Below are 21096 nucleotides of genomic sequence, written 5' to 3' on the forward strand. Positions count from 1 at the left end.
AATTTTTTTACCAAAATTGCTGCTTCGACGTAAAATTGAGTGCTGGAAATATTTTCAAAAATGTCAGAATTTTCTGAAATAATAAGCGTATTACGTTAAATGAATCACTCCGTATATTATAAAACGTAATAGTTATTAGATAGAGGTAGGTATACTAAATTATTTAATTAATTAATTAAAATTAATAATTGAAATTATAAATAAACAATGTGATTTGTATATGATAATGATATAAAAATATAACTTTGATAAATGCGTCTACATTGATTTTAGTTAGGTATATAAATTAGTAAAATACATGTATATAATACTAAAATTATATATTATATACGTATACGCGAGTTTGATTGAATAATTAATTAATACATAAATATATACATAGTAGTTACTATAGTTGGTATTATGCCAAAGCAAGTATCTACTAGTATTTCTATATATTATCTCGTGTAGGAACCTTTGTTAGTTATTATTACTTGTTATATAATTGTATTTCTTAACTGATCAATAAGCTTTGATATACTTACCACCTTCTACACATATCTACTTAGTTGTGACCCACTTACATTTTATTTACAAGATACGTGTATTCTTATAAATTGGAGATATCTATAGCCAGGAATAACAGTTATTATTTCGGAAGGAGAAATAAGAGATGATAACTTAAATTTTAACACTCATCTTAAGTACCCATACTTACTAATATTATAAAAATATAAGTTATTTATTTTACACGTCATAATATTATACATTACAAATTCCAAATATTATTTGATAATTTTAATAATAAACACATTATTTATAGGACATAGGTTTCTAAATAATAATTTACCCATTCATATATCCATTTATTTATTTGTATAAATCAGTAATATATATTAAGGTATTGTGTAGGTTCCTATGTATACCCGGAAAAATATGAGATTTCTAGTGAAAAAAGGTGGGATATAAAATATTATATAATTTGTATCATAAGGTAGCCCGAGTTAACAAGTCTACACTCTGCAAGTACAATTAAAAATTATTAAAATTTAAGGTAAATAAATAAATTATTACAACATGAAAAAAAGACAGTAGGTTGGTATAATTTTTTTTAATTACAGTAAGAACGCTTCAACAATTCTGAATTGTATTGTGTATGAATTTGCGTATAAATAATACCATTTTTATGTGGCTAAAATGTTTAGAAACAAAAGAAATAAAATAAAAACATGAAATTATTGTAAATTGTAACCATAGATAGGTAACAAAATTGTATTAAACATGTTTCTTTTTATACAGATGGCCACACTGACTCGTGATTTTGTAATACTTTTACATGCCATTTCATTTATTGTTTTATACTGCATGTCTGCATACCATACAACTTTGTTGCCGCTTACCATTGGCCTTGTTAAATACCTTTTTTTTAATTGTGTTCATATTAAAATTATTTTTTTATTATATAATATCTAAAATTATCGTACCGAATTGAAGAGTTTTGAGGTAATTTATTATTTTCACATATTATACATAATTTATTTTAATTAAACAAAATTAAAAAATAATTTTAAGTACGAAATTAATTTTGAAATGTTGTAGAATGACTAGGGCACTAATATACATCAATATATCATTATATACCTATATTATGAGTTATGACTATGAGTTATTAAACAGTTTGAAAAAATCACAGGTATAAACTAATATAAATGTGTTAGTATTTATCTGTGGAAAAAATAAAATATAAAAACTATCACGAGGAAGATAACGATATATTCCTCCATGGTTAATAGTCTTATTATAATTTAACATTTTACATAATATCTACTCAAATAAGTACGATTTTTCATTAAAAATATCTTAATTAAAAAATAAAATATTCGATAGATAATATATTTTTTAGCTTGAGATTCAAAAAATACGTGACGTCACTATTCGTGGTATTTAACCATACTCCAAGTCAATGACTTAATGATTGATGCTTGTGAAGATAATGTTGAAAAATTACTAAAAATTATGCAAAAAATAAGTACGATTTAGTTATTAAGTAGGTACCTATTTTTATTGATAAAGTATCATTAAATATTATCAAATTATATTAGTTATTATAAGATATTCAATAATAATGATAACACTGTAAGAATATAATATTTTTTTACCCATAAACAATCTTAACAATATGTGCTCTTATATAAATTATTATAATGTATTTTAGTTATCGTACAAAAAATGCTTTTTAAAAAATACACAAACAACAATGTATCCATCTGACGTCTATACATTATACAATGTATAAATATGCACAATTTTGTATCATTATGCCTACCTATAGGTACATGTAATTATTACCTATATTAATTTATAGTAAACGAAAACATATTATATAGATACCCATAATTCTTGTATGTGTAGTGTGTACACAATTAACGATGGTGACCGGGGGAGAAGCAATGCCACCAGCAGTTCCTCCCTCGGTTCTCGATAACAAGGGAAAAAAGGTACCCATAATTTAAATTCGAGAAAAAGTAATAAAGATTATGAAAATACTTTATAGAGTTTTAAATTTGTAAATAATGTACTAAATTGCAGATACTTAAATAAAATACCTATATTGTTATAGTATTTGTATTATTAACTATTATTCAGCTATCATTTGTTAGGCACTATTACGACTCACCTAAATTTTACTATTTTATATCCAGTATTTTATTTAAACAAAAATTTAATTAATAAATAAGTAACAACTCAAATAGCGCTTGATACCTAAGTGGAATGTTAGTTAATTTAGCTTTTATCCATCTTTATTTATATTGAAAATACTAAAGAAAAATAAAATAAAAATAATAAATATAATATAGGTTAGGTTAGCACCTATCTACGTTTATACATGTAAAATCGTATTATACAGTTATATAAGTTATATAGTTTGAAGATACCTATACAAATATAACAATATTTTTTTTATTTTTCACATTACGTGCCAATATCATATGTTTGTTTTTAGGTCACGAAAAGGAATACTACCCATTTAATAATTAATATAATATAGCTTATATTATCTATGTAAATATTGAAGAACTCGTTATACCTACATAATTTAAGAATTTAATTTAATTTAAGACAATGAACTTGAATCCAAAATGACATAAATTTAGTATAGGTTATTAATCATGACTCGAATGGCTACCTACCTAAAATGCTTAAGGCTAATACAAAATTACTTAGGCGAACAACGATTCATGTATTTTATCATATTATATTATGATAAACTTCAAATAAAAAAATTATTAAAATAAAATCCAGTACATATTATTAATGGTTAGTTTATTCGACGAGCCTAATTATTTTCAAAATAATTGATTAATAAAAATGACACGAATAAAGGAAAAAAGAAATTATTGAAACAAAACAAACACGAACTCAATTTTTCTTATATAATTTGGATGATATGGTACCATGCTTTCAGTCGCCATTTATGGTTAAAACTAAGTACATTACATCTCGATTTTTGGGGCCAATCGTGAACAAAGACTATTTTGTTCTGATAATATTTTATGTACCTACGTTTATTATGTAGGTAACTACCTATTATTTTTTAAGCAAGATAATTATTCCACAGAAATGAATAATTTCCGAGTCATCTCTAAGAAATTTATTGAATCTTACAACGGTAACACTGCTTGCTACTGTTTTCAGGGGGTTGTATATTCGATTATCGATATTGTTACATTTTGTAAGATCGATTGTAATTTTTATTTTTTACAAATGTCAGTTTAGTACTTTCAGAATACAAATTTAACAAATAAATATCAATCATAACATTTATATTTTTTAATTTTATTTTTCGTATGAACGTTTACTAACTTAAATGTTTTATAGTTTCACTGAAGTCTGATGTAAATTAAAAGTAAAAAATAATTATCTAATTCAATGAATAATTTATCATAGTAATAATATGTACTTTATAGTATACAATTTAATGATTGTTCATTATCGATATTTTACGTAATTCGATTGTTTACTGTTTAGTGCTATAAAGTTGTACCAGTTGTAAACTGCAAGTGACTCTGAACACTAGAGCGACCGTTCGCCTCTGCCTTTTTCCCACTTTCATTTTTATTTTGGTTTTTGAATGTGTTTGCCAATTTTAATACATTGTTTTTTTTTTAAACAAAAAAAAAAAAATGCCATCTTAATTAACCAAAAATAGTTACCGAATATAATTTTAATTGAATGATCAATACACTGTGAGTAACATACTTATTACTAGTTTCATTGCAATTATTAATCTTATTATAACATACCAAAGTATCAAAAAAAATTTTTCCAATACAGTTAGAGAGTTTTTGCTAAATTATTTTATTTGTTAGTAATTTATAATCTATAATTTATAATTTAATTGTTTTGCTCCCAACTAATTGTATTTTATTTTATTGTAGCCAGATAAGTTTCAAATATTGTAACCAATGAGACAATAACCAATAACTAAATATTCATAGGCAATATAAATATTATTAATTACACCTACTCGATTAATTGATGAAAAATATTATTTTACTTTTAAAATAATACACTATAGTTTTTTACACATTTTGATTAAATAGGTATTTAAATTTGGTTTTAAATGATATAACTAGGTACAAAATTAAATCATTTGATTATAAAAAAAAAACCACAACATTTATTTGTGATCAACTTATAATTGGCAGTTGATTTATTTGCTTATAAGACTATTATTTTTAAGTGTCATCTTTAATCCCATGAGCTATTGTAATTAATTAAATATTTAATTTTGTTTTAGTTTTAAAATGACTGAAACAGATGTGAAAAAAATTCCATTTTTTAAACTATTAAATCTTGAGGCTGTTACTCCAGAGAATGATTCATCCACGGTAATTTTAATTTATTTATTTTATCTTTCTTTAATATAGATAATTCATAGTATTTTAAGTGTTATTATAATGTAGAATAAATTTCAAGTTAGTCACTAAAGATCAATGAATTATACTGAGTAAACTTATTGGTGGATCCACTTACTTTTATAATATTTATATAGGTACATCATAGTATTTTAATTAATGAAATTTCAGTAAATTGTGCATACCTAATTCATAAATATTTAATTATTCAGTGATAATTAAATAACCAAAATATATTATTTAATCTACATTCATATAATTTTAAAATATTGTTTATATAACCTTTTTTATTAAGAAAACCTATACTTAAGGGGATTCGATACCGCCATTTTCTGTTTTTGTCTAACACACGCCTGACATAGTAATTTAGACGTGTTTTTTGCCAAATATACCAATTGATCTAATGAAGCGATAAAAATTCTAAAAACAGATTTGAATTTGTCGTCAAGTCTACTTGAAATCGACTTTCCCACATTTATGATTTTTTGATTTTAACTTCTCCGAAAATTGAAATTCAAAAGTTTTTAAATGCTCTTTTTAAATATGACATTTTTAGGAATTTGGAGGATAATATCAAACATGTGGGAAAGTCGATTTTAAGTAGACTTAACGACAAATTCAAATCTGTTTTCAGATTTATTATCGCTTCATTAGATCAATTAGTATGTTTGACAAAAAACACGTCTAAATTACTATGTCACGCGTGTGTTAGACAAAAACAGAAAATGACGGTATCGAATCTTCTTAATTATAATATCAAATTATAACCTTCTATATTCTAGCTAATGGTCTGGCCATAGTTACCAGGCTTTAATTCAATAAAAAAAATCTTTTATCTTATAAAAGCTACAATTTATAATTTATAGTAATTATAATAATAATTTATAATTTTATTTTGGCCATTTTTACGACCAAGTTTAATCATTTAAAACAGTTCATTATTGTTCACTAGGAATTCAACTTTTATATAAATACATAATTTTATTGAATGCCGGTTAGATTTTACATTTATAACACCTTAAATTGGCTCACACACTGCAGCGTTAGCGGTAAAAGTGAGTCGAGACACTATTTACTGCCACTGCTGCAGTGCGTGGTGACCTTAAATAAAAAAATAAAATAAAACATATTCATTTTTATATATTTTTAAGTAAATACAATTTAAAAAAAAAAATGAGTACACATTTCTTATTTTTATAATTATCTATTTACAGGTATATTGTCAATAATCATTATTCTGGGGGAAATATTTTAATCTCTCATAAATTGTGATGGAGAATCTCATAAAAAATAATATAAACATTTGTTTAGTTGTTTATATCACCATAATTGTTATAAAATTTATTACTCTACTACTCGAGTGACTATAGATGTTCTTCGCAAGTTTTTTTACTTAGTACTTTTCATTTTTATAAGATTAACATTTTAAAAATGAATGTTGAATAAAAACATTTTGTAATACATTTCATGTTTTTAGAACATATTTATTTACATATTTTGACTTTCATTCCTTAAAGTCATGTCCTAGTAATAACCAATATAAATAAGTAAAAAAAAATAATATTAAAAAAATACAATGAATAAATACAATATATATAATATTATAACTATTATTTAATTATTATTTATTATATACATAATATATTATTATTAATAAAATCATAAAGTTATGTAAGCTTACACAATAGATAGGTATTAAGCATCATTTTTATTTCATTAATCTGTTTATATTCCTATAAATATTTTTTTTCAGATTTTCAAAAATCATTTATTAGTTTTACCACGCCATAATGCAGATCTCGTATACAAAAATAACAGTATAAAAACTGGATATGAAAATTTTTGTATAAAAAAAGGCACTTTAAAGTTGTATCCATTTAAAGACTTTGATTTTATTGGTAAACATGTTGTATGTCAAAAATGCTGTCAAAAGTTTGCTTCAAAATTGTCTTATAAAGCACATGTTGGTACTGGTATTTGTGTTAGAACTTATAATGGGCCAAATCTTATCTATCTTAAATACAAGAACAGAAATTATAGACAAGTTCGAAAAAAAAATAAAAAAAAGTCTGAAGAAGACTTTCACGGTCATGATATAAAAAAGAATTTGTTAAATCCTGAAATGTTGAACACTTTACAGACTCGTAATAAAGTCTATTCTGATAATATAATACACCAGCGAAATAAAGTTAAAGAAAAACCAATGAATAATTCAGATAAAAATAATGATGAGCCCTCTGTGAAAAAACCTAGAGGAAGACCTAAAAAGAACATTATTAGTAATAATGTTGAAGTTAATCTAAGAAAACGTGGCAGACCAAAGAAGTTAAATGCTGCGACAGTTGATAGCTCAAGTCAAAATGATAACAGCTCAAGTAGTAACCCGGAAATCGATGAGTCTGAAGAACCAAGAAAGATTAATAACTGTAGTCTTGATGATGCATTCAATAACAATTTAAATGAGGATGGCAAATTACAATCACTGTCTTCCAAAATGAAATTTTTATCAACTAAGTTTTGGAAACTTTTTAAAAAAGAGTTAAATCCGAATGGTGTAGATATTAATAATTATCAATATCAGACTGAAAACCAAACCCAGTATAATGAAGAAAACAAAGGTGATTTATCAGCTGAAGAAAAAGAAATTTTTCTTAAAATCGAAGAACTAGAATATGATATTAAGTTTCTTTCTAAACAGTTTCAGGGTAAGAAAGAATATCCATATGATGATGAATTAAAATTAATGCTGAAAAAAATTAATGAAAAGCGTGACGAAATTCAACAAAGTAAACTGAAGAAGACTGATATGAAGGGATCAATACCAGATGAAGGCAAAGAAAATATTCAAAGTACTCTCAAAATGAATGGAAATGAAACTGAGATTGAAATGAATAACACAGATTCTGATAAAATTGAAAAATGTTTAGGAATATGGATAAATAATAGTAATACGGTTTCCTCCGCTACAAATATAAAAATTAATGATGGTTGTAATACCATTAATCGTACAAATGTAAATCATTTTAATGAAGAATCCACAAGTCAGGATAGTTTTGAAGATAATTTAGGAACGTTAACTGTGGATGAAACTCCAAATATTACTAATTCAGTTAAAAATCATTTTAATGATCTTGGCTTAAATTATATCTATAACCCTATATTAAACTGTAGAAAATGCAGAAAAAAATTTACTTCTATTGCTGAATGGAAATTACATCGTTCTGAACATTTGTTTAAGTTAAATAAAAATTTTTTATGTAAGGTTTGTGGACTTAAATTCAAAATGTATAAAAATTTTACAAAACATATCAATATTCATAAAAGAATCGAACAAAAAAAATCATATGATAAAAAAAATTTAAAAAACTTAATATGTAAAATATGTAATAGACAGTATGATTACCTTAGATCATATTATGCACACATTAAAACCCATGTTGATGAATAACCTTATTTTATTTTTAATTTCCCGATATATACATTTTATAATGTACAGTACTTTGTCTAAAACCATCATAGATTGTTCACCATGTTTAAACTTTAAATTGATTTATTTTTGTATTTTATGGTTTAATTAAAACATTCTTATATTAAAATTGCTGAGTTATGAATTTTGGTATCTTTTTAAAGTAAAATATTTTTTATAATATTGAATTATATTATGTTTATTTTAATTATAATAAATTTAGTTTTAAAAATGAATAAAAGTCAAAACAATGATAAAATGTATAAATTGTTAGCAATATTTTACTTTTATACTATGAGGTATCAAAAGCATTACATTTATTTTGTATAATATTATGTAGGTATACTCAATTATATATTCTTAAATTGAAAACCAGTGTTGTATGTATAATTTACTGATCACAGAATGTCTCAATGAACAGTTCTCCTGCATTGTCTAGCTTCTACAACCAGCCTGTGAGAAGGACGAATAACTACAGCCAGTGCGTCCTATTATCCGCTGCATCTAGATGTTGCAGGGAAACCATACCTTTATATTCTAGATACTTAGTGTACCTTAAAATGCCTTGGTTTCATAGTGGCACTGTGACAGTAATGTATGTATATTTATTATTTTTAATTAACTATGGTAATCATTTTTTTGGTTAGAGAATGTGCACTTTGAAAGTGTCACTGCAACTTCAAAGATAGAAAATTTCATTATTTTGTAAATTATTATCTTAATGTAGTATTTTTGTTGTTGTTATTATTCAATAGTTAGAATTGTTATGAAAAATGTATTACTACAGACAATTTTCCAAACATTATGTCTATTTTAAAGATCACTCAAATAAATTAAGCTCTAATTAATTGATCTAGTCTGATATTTCATCAATTTTTTCAAATGTATAAATGTATTATAATATCAAGTACTGAAGTACCTATCCTTTGTGGCTGCTAGAGTACCAGAATTCATAATATCGGAATATCCTGTACACATATTTATCGAATGTAAATACCTTTTCTATGATTTGATATCCTATTACTCTATTCTGTCTGGAATTATCTACTTCTTTAATTTGTGAGATTGCAAAGCCCGCAAATAATCAAATACATTATATAATTTAAAATTACCGAATGAATGTGAATCATGCAAAATATATATCAAATATGTATTATAACACGAAAAATGTATTAATTTAATAATGCGGTTGAAAATTAGTCAAAATGGATCATGGGAGATGCTAAAATACATTTCATAATGTCATGATAAATTTTAAATTAGGTACCTATCTAATAATTTCTTATGAAATGTTAAAACATATTTATTTCCACAATTCTGTTATTTAAAATTTAAATAAGCACCAATATTCAACAATGTTGATAATATTTTTATTGAATTAAATGTATAATACTAAAATGTATTACAGGCTACAGCTTATTGATGTATAAATTGATATACAACATTATTACATAATGAGTGCACTATTGTCTAGTGTCTACATCAAAGGAATATTGTCTGAAGTACAAATTAATATTAACATTATACAGCCAATATACCTACTTAAGTAATTATACTATATTACTATACTATAAGTATATTATAATTATAAAGGTTAATGGCTATACAGTAAACAGTATGCTCAATAATATAGGTAATTCATGAGTTCCTATTATACAATGTTTTCTTAAATCATTTTACTCTCAATCTGAAAAAGAGTTTAAAAATATACTGTAGAAATTCGGGAATCGCCTTAAATTACTTTTTTAGTTAATTGTTTATAAATGTATAATAGTTAAATAAAACTGTGAAATATTGTTCAATTGTGTTGCATAGGTACGAAATTTTTCTGTTTCAATAAGAACAAAAATAGTCGTGACCTAGATCCAAATTGAAATGGTTTGAGCTAAATATTTAATAGAAAAAAAATAGTGGTCAAGGACATGAGAAAAAAGCGGCACTATTCGTATAAAAATTTTGTTAGACAGTGGAGGGGGTGGATGTTGTCTTTTTAAGAAATACTAATACATGTCTTAAGAAATAAAAATATATGTTGTGTGTGCTGTGTACCACAGTCTGTTATTCTGTGTGTACTATAAACAATGGGATAAGTGATAACAGATAACAACTGATTCTGTTTGTAATAATACAAAATTACAAAATAGTGATGAGTAGTGTAAATAATTGTAATGCTATAAGTTATTACTTATTATTATAGACACAAATGCACAATATTTAACAAAAACAATATTAGTTTATAGTTATGATATTTCGATCTACAATCGTCACTTCTCAGTTGACGCTGTAATAGTGTAATACTTCTGTAGTGCGTAGTAGTGACTCAGTAGTCGGTTGCAGTCAGCATTATTTTTTACCCCCGTTGATGTCTATTGTCCATTGTCTATTGTGTAGTAATATAATATAATATTATGTTTTTATCATGTCATAGGGATTTTTCGTGTTCAAAATATTATTACAATTAATGCAAACCAAAACTCGCATTGTTATTGACACGATTAAATTAATTTAATTGTAATAGTTACCTAGTGGCCACTGGCTTGTGTTAATTGATAATTGAGCCTCAGAACCATAAGACATTTTTAGGAAATCACAACTGAATAAACGATTCCTATACTTTTGCTCATCTGATCAATACATTTGGATTCCTTTGGCCATTTTGACAATGAATAAAACTCGAACGATATTCATTTTGGATGCTGGGGCGTTGTTTACCCTCCAGATATTGCAATTCTTCAGTCTGGACTATTATGTCATGGTTGTGTTCCAGGACACATGGTACTCCAGATATCCAAACACACTGTTCCTGGTGCTCAACATAGTGTTGACATTGCTGTTCTACCATACTTTCCTCAACTGTTACCGAGAATACAAATATGAACGTAGTAAGAAGACAGGAGATCTAGTTGAATGCAAAGCCAAGTATCCCGTGTACCTAAACTGCATCACCTGGGCAACATATGTGACCGTGTTGTTCAGCAAGATCATGATGATTTTCTCTAACAATGTTGTCTCGTTGGTTTCCAATGATGATTTCATGGGACCACAAATGCTCAAGGTACCTATTGACTATAGCCTATTACGTCATTATAATATATAATACATTGACATACCTTTACTTATAATAATTTTAAAAAAATTTACATTTGTTTTTTGTTTTTTTCAGTTACTCATTGGCGTTTCTGGCATTGTATTTTATCTGTTGATAAGTGCTGAATGTTTTGGACGGCAAGTAGATCGTGAAAAATGGCCAACAAATGCATGTATTATCGAGATTTTTGATTCTGTTGAAATATTATCTATAATCATAGCATCAGACGTTAAAATTGGGTACTTAGAGTATTTGATCTACATTACAGCCTTTTTAAACTTTATGTTACCATTATGGGTGCTGTATAATGTATCTCAACCTGACATTGATACCAAGCCAATGGGACTTCCGCAACCAGTATGTTATAATTTTATGCATTTAATGTTAGTTCAAATGCCTTTTTTGGGTATACGGATGTATATGTGGATTGTATTCAATCAAAATGCCTCAGTATTCATTATGAAAAATCTGTTACACTTATTATTCTTTTTGCATTCACTATACCCATACATTAAAGACATTTCTAAGAAAAACCAATACAGCCCAGAAACTCGTCATGATGATGTGCCTGAAATTCTTTTAACTAATCGTAAGGATGATGAACCTATTGAGTTGCTTTAAATGATTATTGCTTTTAACATGTTAATATAATAATATGGCCAACTATCCACACAAAGGGGATTTATTTTTAAGTTATAAATTATAATTTATAACTTATTATTAAAAAATGTGTTGTAATAATAAGTATATTGTATAGTTTATTTTATTTAAAATAATATACATATACTTGTCTAGCGGGTATAAAAATCAATTTATTATAAATGCATATTTTATCCAAATAAGTATAAATAGTTCAAAAATAAGTATTTTACCTTTTAAGTTACACAACTATTTTTGTTGTAATATAAATTTAACTTTTGGTCAATAGAAAATACATTTTTCTAGTCCACACTGTATCTCATTGGCTGAAGGTTATATTTTATAAATTTGAAAACTAAATTTCTTTAAATTTGTGTTTAATTTTATAATACTAATTATACTCTATATAGTATACTACACTAACTAATAAAATAATATAATATGACTCTAATTAAATTGTAAAATTTTTAATCTACACAGGTTATTTGTATTATCATAACTACAATTTGAACTGTGCTTTTATATTATTTACTATTTTGTGTATAAATTGAGTGTTCATAAAAGACTAAATCTGTAATTTAAGTTTATATATTTAAAAATTAAAACTGATTCTCAAACATTGTGACAAACATAATTAAGACTGATATAAATTTTGTATTTTTATATAGAACTTTCTAACATATTATTTAAATTCTATTTAAGATGAAATTTAGGTCAATTTTGTTTGAATAAATTATGTATTAATTAAGTTTTTAATGAAATTGTATGCGTATTTTTTTCTCTTGGTATAATAGACTTTTTTTATATAATACAATTAAGACTGTTTTTCATTAACTTAAACAGAATTTTGTAGTAAACAATATATTTTATTATGAAATAAAATGTAATTTAAATGTAAATAATTATGTATGTATTATTTATGAGATGAATTAAATGTATACATACTATTAACCTATGTATCATTTACTTTTATGAGTTAGGTTACATATTATAAATTACATTCAAATAAATTACAACCAACCAATTGTTTTTAAACTAATTTTAGAGTATTTCTTTAGATTATTGTCGTTGACTTTAAATAATGGAAAATTACTGTCATAATTTCAAGGCTTTGCACCCGTTTAGCCCATATAGCCAAAACCCTTAAAATAACGTATAACCCGAAACACCTAAATACAAAATTAAATTCGGGTTTTAACCTATAACCCATATAGAAAAATTATTACATTTTTCAAGTGACATATGAATTTGTATGTATATTTCATGGAGAATTCAGTTTTTAACTTAACCTAACCTACGTATGTCCCTAACTCCACACATTTTAGAAAATATACTAATTATAAGAAATAATAGTATTTGTTCTAAATAAATAAAGATGTCACTATCATAAGTTGTTGATTGTACTTGTTTTTAAGTTTTACAGTAAAATAAAAGTAATTAAAAGTATTTTAAAATTTTATAATTTATATTTTCTTCAAACTAAAAGTTTATTACAACCGATCTTCGTATATCCCTTATAACTTATTAGTAGTTATAACTAATTATATTTTGATTATATGGAATAATCAATAACTTATAAATGTATTTATAATTTATTCAAAATACAATTTTAATATTTGATTCAATAACTTATTTCATTTTATTTTATAACTATTTAATACTTTGCTGGTAAAACATTTAATATTTAATATTATAAAATATTAAATTATATTAAATTTAAATTTAAATTATAATATTTCGTGTGTCACTACTGTATTAGACATTAGTACTGAAAAATTGATTGTATAACTTTATACTTAGCTTAATAACACTTTACGCACAACAAAATTGATATATTACTCGATTTTAAATAACCCATAACCTGAATAAATAAACTGGCTAAACAAAACCCATATTCTTTAAAATTAAGATAACCTGAAACCACAACCTTTATTTTTATTTGAAGCACCCGAAACCATAACCCGAATAAATCATTTGGGTGCAAAGCCTAGCATAATTTACTTACAATATATTATTGTTATATTAAATAACTACTTTTATGTATCATATTTTAAATTTTTTCATTTAAGAAAGCAGAAATGAAAGTTTAGGTCAACCTGTGTCCTGTTAAATGATTGGGTTAAATAAATTGGTATTTAGTGTTATCAATTATGTATAAATCTATAATCTTCATTGGTATATCACACTAACTAGTTATTTCGATTTTAGTAAGTGTATTTTCAGTAAGTAATTCCTTACTGAGAATTAGTGAGTTAATAACAAGATTGAATGTTTACATAAATAATTTACCTTTTAGATTCTGAGTAGAGCAATGAATGTATTTATTTTACAAAAATGTGTTTTTTTTTCATTTTCTACACTTTCTGAAAAATTCTTCTTTTCTTGCTTAATCCGCAAAATTGTGGACACGGTAACTAGTCAAAATAATGCATTGGTGTTTAACTTTAGCATTTTGTCTGGACTTCTGATGGGAAAATGAATCTATCTGGTGCATTAGTCTAGTGGTAAAAATTGAACATTTCTAGTAGTTTTCAAGTGTTGAGAAAAACCGGGAGGATTTTTAAGCAAAAACTATTTAGTTTTTTTGGTGTAAAAGCTTACTTTGAATTGTCCGTACACGATGAAATATTTTGACACTTTTTGTGCTTATAAACATTAGACATTTTCAATTTTGCAATATATTGTTCACAAATAATATTTTGTTCTGCCAATAAACTTGAAATGTGAATACAAGATTCCTCTTAAGTTTTTTCAAGAATTAGTAAATTATTTTGAGTAAGAAAATCATAAAAAAATTTTTTTTATCTAAGAGTTGAAAACTTAATACTAAATTAATCTTAAGTCAATCTACTTTTCATAAAATTCATCAAAATCTCAAAAAATCACAAATTAATTTGTGGTTGAATATTTAAATTGTATACCTAAAGATTGTGAATAATTTAAATCAATGCTTCTCATGAGTAGTTAATACTGTACCTGTCACCTGATCTAAACAATTTTAACATATAAACAAACAGTTTTTTTATTTTTATGGATATTCATAGTTCAAATTTGAACTATATTAGATATTCAAACAAAGAATAAAAATGATAATTATTTTGCTGTAATGTAAAAATATATGTGGGTACATGAGTGTTGACATTTTTAAAAATATACTATTTTAGTTTTATACAAACAATGACGTTTTAAAATTAAATTTTCTCGGAAAAAAATTATTCAACCTACTTAAGTCTAATAGTAAAATAAATTACTTTAATACTATTAATATTTTAAAATATACTTAGTAATATAGACTGAGAATTTTTGCTCAAAATCATTTTTCATGTACAATGATTTATACCGTTTAATTCAAATTTAACACATTTATTACTGTGAAAATGTACTACTACATTTACTACTTCTAGGCAACTACTATACAGGAGAGCAGTACCATTGATAATAAATACCTACTAATAATTATAATCAATAGCAGTACCCATTTGCCACCTTATTTTTGTTTTTAAACATGTTGATATATGTTTGATTGGAAGTCTGATCCTAATGGCTGTTAGATACTCAGATTTGTTGTGGAATATGGTATTTTTTCTTGTCTTATCAGGGGAAGCTTCAGGGGGGTCGTAGTACTCTCCCAAGCTCGAATTTCTTAAAAATTGTATATTGTTAAAAACAAAATTACAAAAAACATATCATACTGACAAAAGTTTTCTGAAAATTATGACGCCTCCCCCTAACCATGTCTCTGAAGCTGCCCCTGTGTTTCATGAACTGTTGACTGTTGGTATAGTAACCATTATTGGGCAATTATTGGTATATACACTACATTGTGTGTTCAATAACATAAATTATACTTGAAAGTTTTAACTGATGATTAATTTTATTAACAATATAAATTATTGTCTATTAATTTGATTTCTAACAATAATTTACCTAAATTTGCAGTACCTATCAAGATAATTCTATTGAGTTTATATTACAATTAATGATATTTTCTCTTTCCTTCTGCCTACAGATATTTGGTTTTGTTTTATTATATTTCTGGGTAAATAAGTTTTCTGTTAGCAAATATTTAGACAAACTACAATGTCTATAGTTACATTTGAGAAACCTGTGCCCAAAGTAGCAGAGTCAGATTGGTATTACAAAATAACCGAATTAAAAGAATCTTGCGATGAACACAGGCGACATGCATTTGTACTGAAAAATGAATCTCAGAGGTTAAGGAATGATACAGATGTCACTACTTATTGGGCTACACATCGTACAAATTCTAAGATCTTTGACAGGTAGGTACCCTATGATATTTACTTTAATTTAAAATAGCGAAACAGAAGAATAACTTTTGTAATTTTAGACGCATTGAAATAATACGCTGGAAAAATCTAATTGAATTATGCTATAAAAATTTACAAAAAGAAATTAAAGACTTAAAAATTGAAAAGGAGAAAACTGAAAAATTCATAGAATTTCTGAATTTGAACTTTACTGTAACAAACCATTGCTTAAGTATAAGAGATGAAAGGGGTGATGCAGATTTGTGCCATGATATTGCATCTATTGAATTAAAAAAAGTATGCATTGTTAAGTTATATTGCCATTGGCATGCGCAACCTTCTGTTTTAAGTGTGGCTTTTATTTTTTTTGACCACCCACCCCCTTACAAAACCCCCTTAAAAAAAAATTAAAAAGACACACAAAACATAAGTATAGCACCAGTTAGGTTACTACAAATTTTAAGATCAAATTAATGTAAAATGTCTCAAAAAAGTGAGTTATCAACTCTCTTTACCTAAGTACCTGACCTAACCAAAAAAACACCCATCCTCAGGTAGGGCTATTGCCTTAAAAGCCACACTCGTGTGTACACCTATGTACATTGTTTAATTAAAATAAGTATTATGTGTTATGTATTATATCAAGGGTTTGTTTAGGAACAACGCACTTTAGAAAAACTAAAAAACTTGTTAGTCAAAGTATGCCAAAATGCATGGGAAAAGATTAATAAGTTGGAAGAGCTGGAAATTTATGTTGCCGAAGACTTGGATAAAAAGAATAATACAATAAACATAGATACTGAGTTGTTAAAAATGACAAAAGATTCAAACAATATCTCCCTCAAACCACATCCACTTAGAGTTCCAAAAGAGTAAGTTTCAAAACTATGTAATAATATTGTTGTTAAATACATGGGAATTTAGTTTGAATATTTCATTATATTGAAGTTTTGAAACTAAATATCTTTTTAGTTACCTACCTACTATTATTTATAAATGGGTTGTTTTAAAAGCAACAAATAGTTAATAATGAATCAGTAATAATTCTATAAGATTGGGTAGAGGCTAGTGAATACTTATCAACAAAAAAAGTCGTTTTTCTATACATTTTAACAAACTATAGCTAAAAGGTACACTTATTGTATGACAACTGCTAATCAAAATTTGTCATCTCATCATTTCATCTTTAAATTTTACAAGTTAACGAAAACAAATATAAAAATTTGCAAATGTTGTTCTTATCATTTGACTGTGATGAAAATTTTTTTTTTTATTATTGTTCAAATTATTTTTACTTTACAAAAAGTTTTTACACTGATTAAATTAAATATTTAATTATTTACTTAAGGTATTGGTTTTTGTATGAATATTTTAGTAATAAATAATTAACTAATTAATTTGTCATCCAGATACGTTAATGCCTAGGTATTAGGTATGTATAATAGCCAAAAGGTATTCATTTTTAACTGATAACATAGGACATAGGTAACTAACTCTTATCGAATTTTTTTTAAACGAAAACTAGTTGAAATAATTTGTGACTTCCTCAATTCCCAGTATTCATTACTCGTTGGCTATTACCATTTACCTCTAATATTTATCCTACGCGTACATAATATAACCCACCCAGGCGCGAACTGGCTGGGATGCTGGGATGCTACAGCATCCCTTGCCCTAAAATATATTTGCCCCTATCGGTATAAATGTGCCCACCTAAAATTAATCTGAATTTTGAAGGAGAAGGTTAAAATTCTCTGATAAAATCGTAGGTAGATGTAGATCTATTTCTTTATGTAATAACTAATAAGTAATAACTATAACAATCATAAAGAAAAAAGAATACATTTAAAGTAGGTAGCCAATAAGAAGATAGGTAAATTAGTGTGAGCAGCTTTTTAGCTTTAGTTGGGGGGGGGGGGAAATTAATCACAATTTACTGACCCTTAAGTTTGCCGTTGCTTAACCTTGCCTTGCTGTTGTAATTTGGCACCTATTTACATTTTTAACGTATTTACAATATTTTATTAAAACAAAAGAAAATGTTTAAATATTTTATAAATAACCTATTATTTAAAATTTGTTTTATTTGCCCTTTAAATTATGTAGCATCCCGCGCCCTTTTTTACCAGTCCACGCCTGAACCCACCTATCTAATTAATTTAATAAAATACTTATTATTTCTAATTATAAAACTGTAGTTTCAATACATATGAAAAATGGCTCCAACAGTGCAATAATATTAAACAAACAATTGAAAATGAATTGATTAGTTCAACAAAATTACGTGAAACTATGTTCGTGCCACAAAATAAAACTAAAAATGATCTGCTAACTCAAAATGACAAAGTAAATTATAGTCTCAGAAGGCGTATTTATGATACAGAAAGAATTAAGATCGAATTAGAATGGCAAAAATGGAACGTAAGACAATTAATACAAAATAATAAGTAGGGAACGGACTTTAATGCCATAAAATATAGTAAAAATGTTCTAAAAAATACGACTTAATACCTTAAAAAAATCTTTAATATCAAAAAATGCCCTAAGAAACTTTATAAAAATATAATTTTAAACATATTTCTGTATGTATAATATATTAATATTGTTATTACAACTAAAACTTATAAAAAAACACATCATTATAAGAAATTTATCTTATAAAAAAATAGGTATTTAAATACAAGAAAAAAACTTCTCTTGTGTTCTCACTCATCTTCTGTTTTAACCTAAAACATGTTTTGAGTTATTAATTAATAATTATATATAGTTGAAATTTATTTTAGTTTATTTTACCTGTTTATTATCTTTTTTACACTGAACAATAACATGATGCTTAATATTTTCGAACAAAAATCTTCTACGGTTATCCGCGAGTGTCGTTTTGTATACTGAAAAACTTCGTTCGATGTCACAAGAAGTCATTTGGGCAAACTTCAGATATGCCATATCATTGACAGTTATTCTTCAGATATATCGTCTCGAGTTGTTATATATCCCAGGGAAATTTTCCCTCCAAAATATTGGAAATATTTTTCATTGCTTTATATCCTCTATTTTCTTCAATTAAATTTTCAAATTGTTGATTTATGGCTTTCCCTATTTTATTTTAATCTATTCCGATTTCATTTCTTACTTTTTCAATAATACCGATTGCATCAGCCAACAATAATCCAGATGTTTCTAAAGTTGTTATGTATTTCGGTAAATTACAATAGTTTGCTTTTATAGACGCTAGATGTAATTTCAAACTATTATCGGCCAAGTACATTGTACATTTAATGTATATTTTGGAAACTTTTATAATTCCCATTAACAAATATGTATAAAAATTACTTAAAAACATAAAAATGCACTGTCAACAAATGCTCTAAAAAGCAAAAAGTATAAAAATTTAAATAAAAGTTACAGTTTTTAATTCCTTGGTGTATGAAATGAACTTTGTGCTTGGAAAGCAATATTTTTGGACATACAGAATAAAATGCAATTTGCATTCGAATCCGTTCCCTAATAATAAGATGATTATAGCGATATATGGGTAAACATTATTTGTAGATGTTAACAGACAAGGCTAAATTTTTGGAAGAAATTGAAAAATTAGAAAGCGCTTTGTATAGAAAGTTGAATCCTAAAATGTTAGTTGAGACACGGTGCGAAGAAAGATTGTATAGGGCTGGTGTTGAACTGTGCCTCGATAAATCTACTATTGGATTGCATAAAGAACATCTTGAACTTGATAATACCATCAACATGTTGAATGATAAGCTAAATCAAACAAAGTAAAACACATCTGTATAATGCTAAATTCTAATGCATATTCAATGTCACGTTTTGATTATTTATTTATTTTTACAGAACTTTGCATAATATTCTTATTGAACAAATCAATGTGCTGGACGAGCAACTAAAAAATAAGACTCATGCATTAGATGTTGACCAGAAATGTCTACAGTATAGAGTACAACTGGACGGCCGAAGTTATAACTGGTAATTTGTTGACTAACATGATGTAAAATTTCAAACATCTCAGATTTTGAAAAAAAGCCGACATTAACATATTTTTGGTCAAATCTTACAATTTTTGAGTAAGCCAAACTGAACTCACTACTGTTTTTATTTTTTAATAGCGCCTGCCTATTATTATTAATTATTATGTTCAAAATCAACATGTTTTAAGAATATTTTATAGTTGATGATTTTGCATTATCTTGAACCTATAATATTAGAAAATAGAAATTAAATATTGTAACTTGATTTATATATTTTATTAATTTAAATTGTTTGAATTTAATTTTCCATTTTAAAATCTATAGGGTACGTATACAGATATATTTCTAAAGAAATCGCAATCGTTATCATAGCCCTTTTAAATTATACGATATTATACAATTTTCAATACCTAACAACAATTTTTATGCATTATTATTCTTATAATCTTATGTCTGAATCACAGATAATACAATTATATATCTGTGGTCACTGGTCTGAATATAATACAATTAACAATATTGTAATGTTATCATTAAGTTTGATAGTATGATTTCACTCTTGTATCAAATGTATTTAAGCTAATAACCCAAAATTGTTCCTCCTGAACTCAAATTTGCTAAGGTATAGACTATTATAGTTGTTGTGACCTTATTACGCAACAAAGCGGGTGTGCCGTCATTTTGTCCTAATATCAGTCGTGAAAAATAATAATTGTACCTTATAGATAACAGATAATGATAATCAATA

At 25.6% G+C, this 21096-nt stretch overlaps 3 protein-coding genes across 4 annotated transcripts; all 3 read left to right on the forward strand.

The window, feature by feature from the left end:
* Positions 1-1315: 1315 nt before the first annotated feature.
* Positions 1316-8494, forward strand: LOC111038512 (general transcriptional corepressor trfA-like). Of its 2 annotated transcripts, none has more exons than XM_022321646.1 (3): positions 1316-1482; positions 4781-4871; positions 6652-8494. In XM_022321646.1, exons 2-3 carry the CDS (start codon positions 4788-4790, stop codon positions 8344-8346), a joined length of 1779 nt encoding a protein of 592 aa, XP_022177338.1. In that variant the 5' UTR covers positions 1316-1482; positions 4781-4787; the 3' UTR covers positions 8347-8494. The 2 variants fall into 2 exon arrangements, with proteins under 2 accessions (XP_022177338.1, XP_022177337.1); XM_022321645.1 differs by lacking the exon at positions 1316-1482 and adding an exon at positions 4009-4226.
* Positions 8495-8665: 171 nt separating this feature from the next.
* Positions 8666-12184, forward strand: LOC111038513. The gene is made up of 3 exons (XM_022321647.1): positions 8666-8959; positions 9773-11419; positions 11528-12184. The coding sequence occupies exons 2-3, from the start codon at positions 11027-11029 to the stop codon at positions 12071-12073; spliced, it is 939 nt and encodes a 312-aa protein (XP_022177339.1). The 5' UTR covers positions 8666-8959; positions 9773-11026; the 3' UTR covers positions 12074-12184.
* A 3415-nt stretch (positions 12185-15599) lies between these two features.
* LOC111038514 (tektin-B1-like) lies at positions 15600-20755 on the forward strand. Its single transcript, XM_022321649.1, has 6 exons — positions 15600-16374; positions 16443-16659; positions 17020-17234; positions 18561-18783; positions 19915-20138; positions 20215-20755. Exons 1-6 carry the CDS (start codon positions 16172-16174, stop codon positions 20348-20350), a joined length of 1218 nt encoding a protein of 405 aa, XP_022177341.1. The 5' UTR covers positions 15600-16171; the 3' UTR covers positions 20351-20755.
* Positions 20756-21096: the final 341 nt, after the last annotated feature.

This window comes from Myzus persicae, unplaced genomic scaffold (genome assembly GCF_001856785.1).
Source record: "Myzus persicae strain clone G006 unplaced genomic scaffold, MPER_G0061.0, whole genome shotgun sequence".
Classification (NCBI taxonomy): Eukaryota; Metazoa; Arthropoda; class Insecta; order Hemiptera; family Aphididae; genus Myzus; species Myzus persicae.

What these genes read in the sequence shown, in the direction of transcription:
- LOC111038512 (XM_022321645.1), top strand. An exon ending in CAGAGAATGATTCATCCACG is followed by an intron (nt 4,872 to 6,651) that starts GTAATTTTAATT and finishes ATTTTTTTTCAG; the next exon opens with ATTTTCAAAAATCATTTATT.
- LOC111038513 (XM_022321647.1), top strand. Translation starts at nt 11,027, where the DNA reads ATGAATAAAACTCGAACGATATTCATTTTGGATGCTGGGGCGTTGTTT. An exon ending in TGGGACCACAAATGCTCAAG is followed by an intron (nt 11,420 to 11,527) that starts GTACCTATTGAC and finishes TGTTTTTTTCAG; the next exon opens with TTACTCATTGGCGTTTCTGG.
- LOC111038514 (XM_022321649.1), top strand. Translation starts at nt 16,172, where the DNA reads ATGTCTATAGTTACATTTGAGAAACCTGTGCCCAAAGTAGCAGAGTCA. An exon ending in AATTCTAAGATCTTTGACAG is followed by an intron (nt 16,375 to 16,442) that starts GTAGGTACCCTA and finishes TTGTAATTTTAG; the next exon opens with ACGCATTGAAATAATACGCT. An exon ending in GATAAGCTAAATCAAACAAA is followed by an intron (nt 20,139 to 20,214) that starts GTAAAACACATC and finishes TTATTTTTACAG; the next exon opens with AACTTTGCATAATATTCTTA.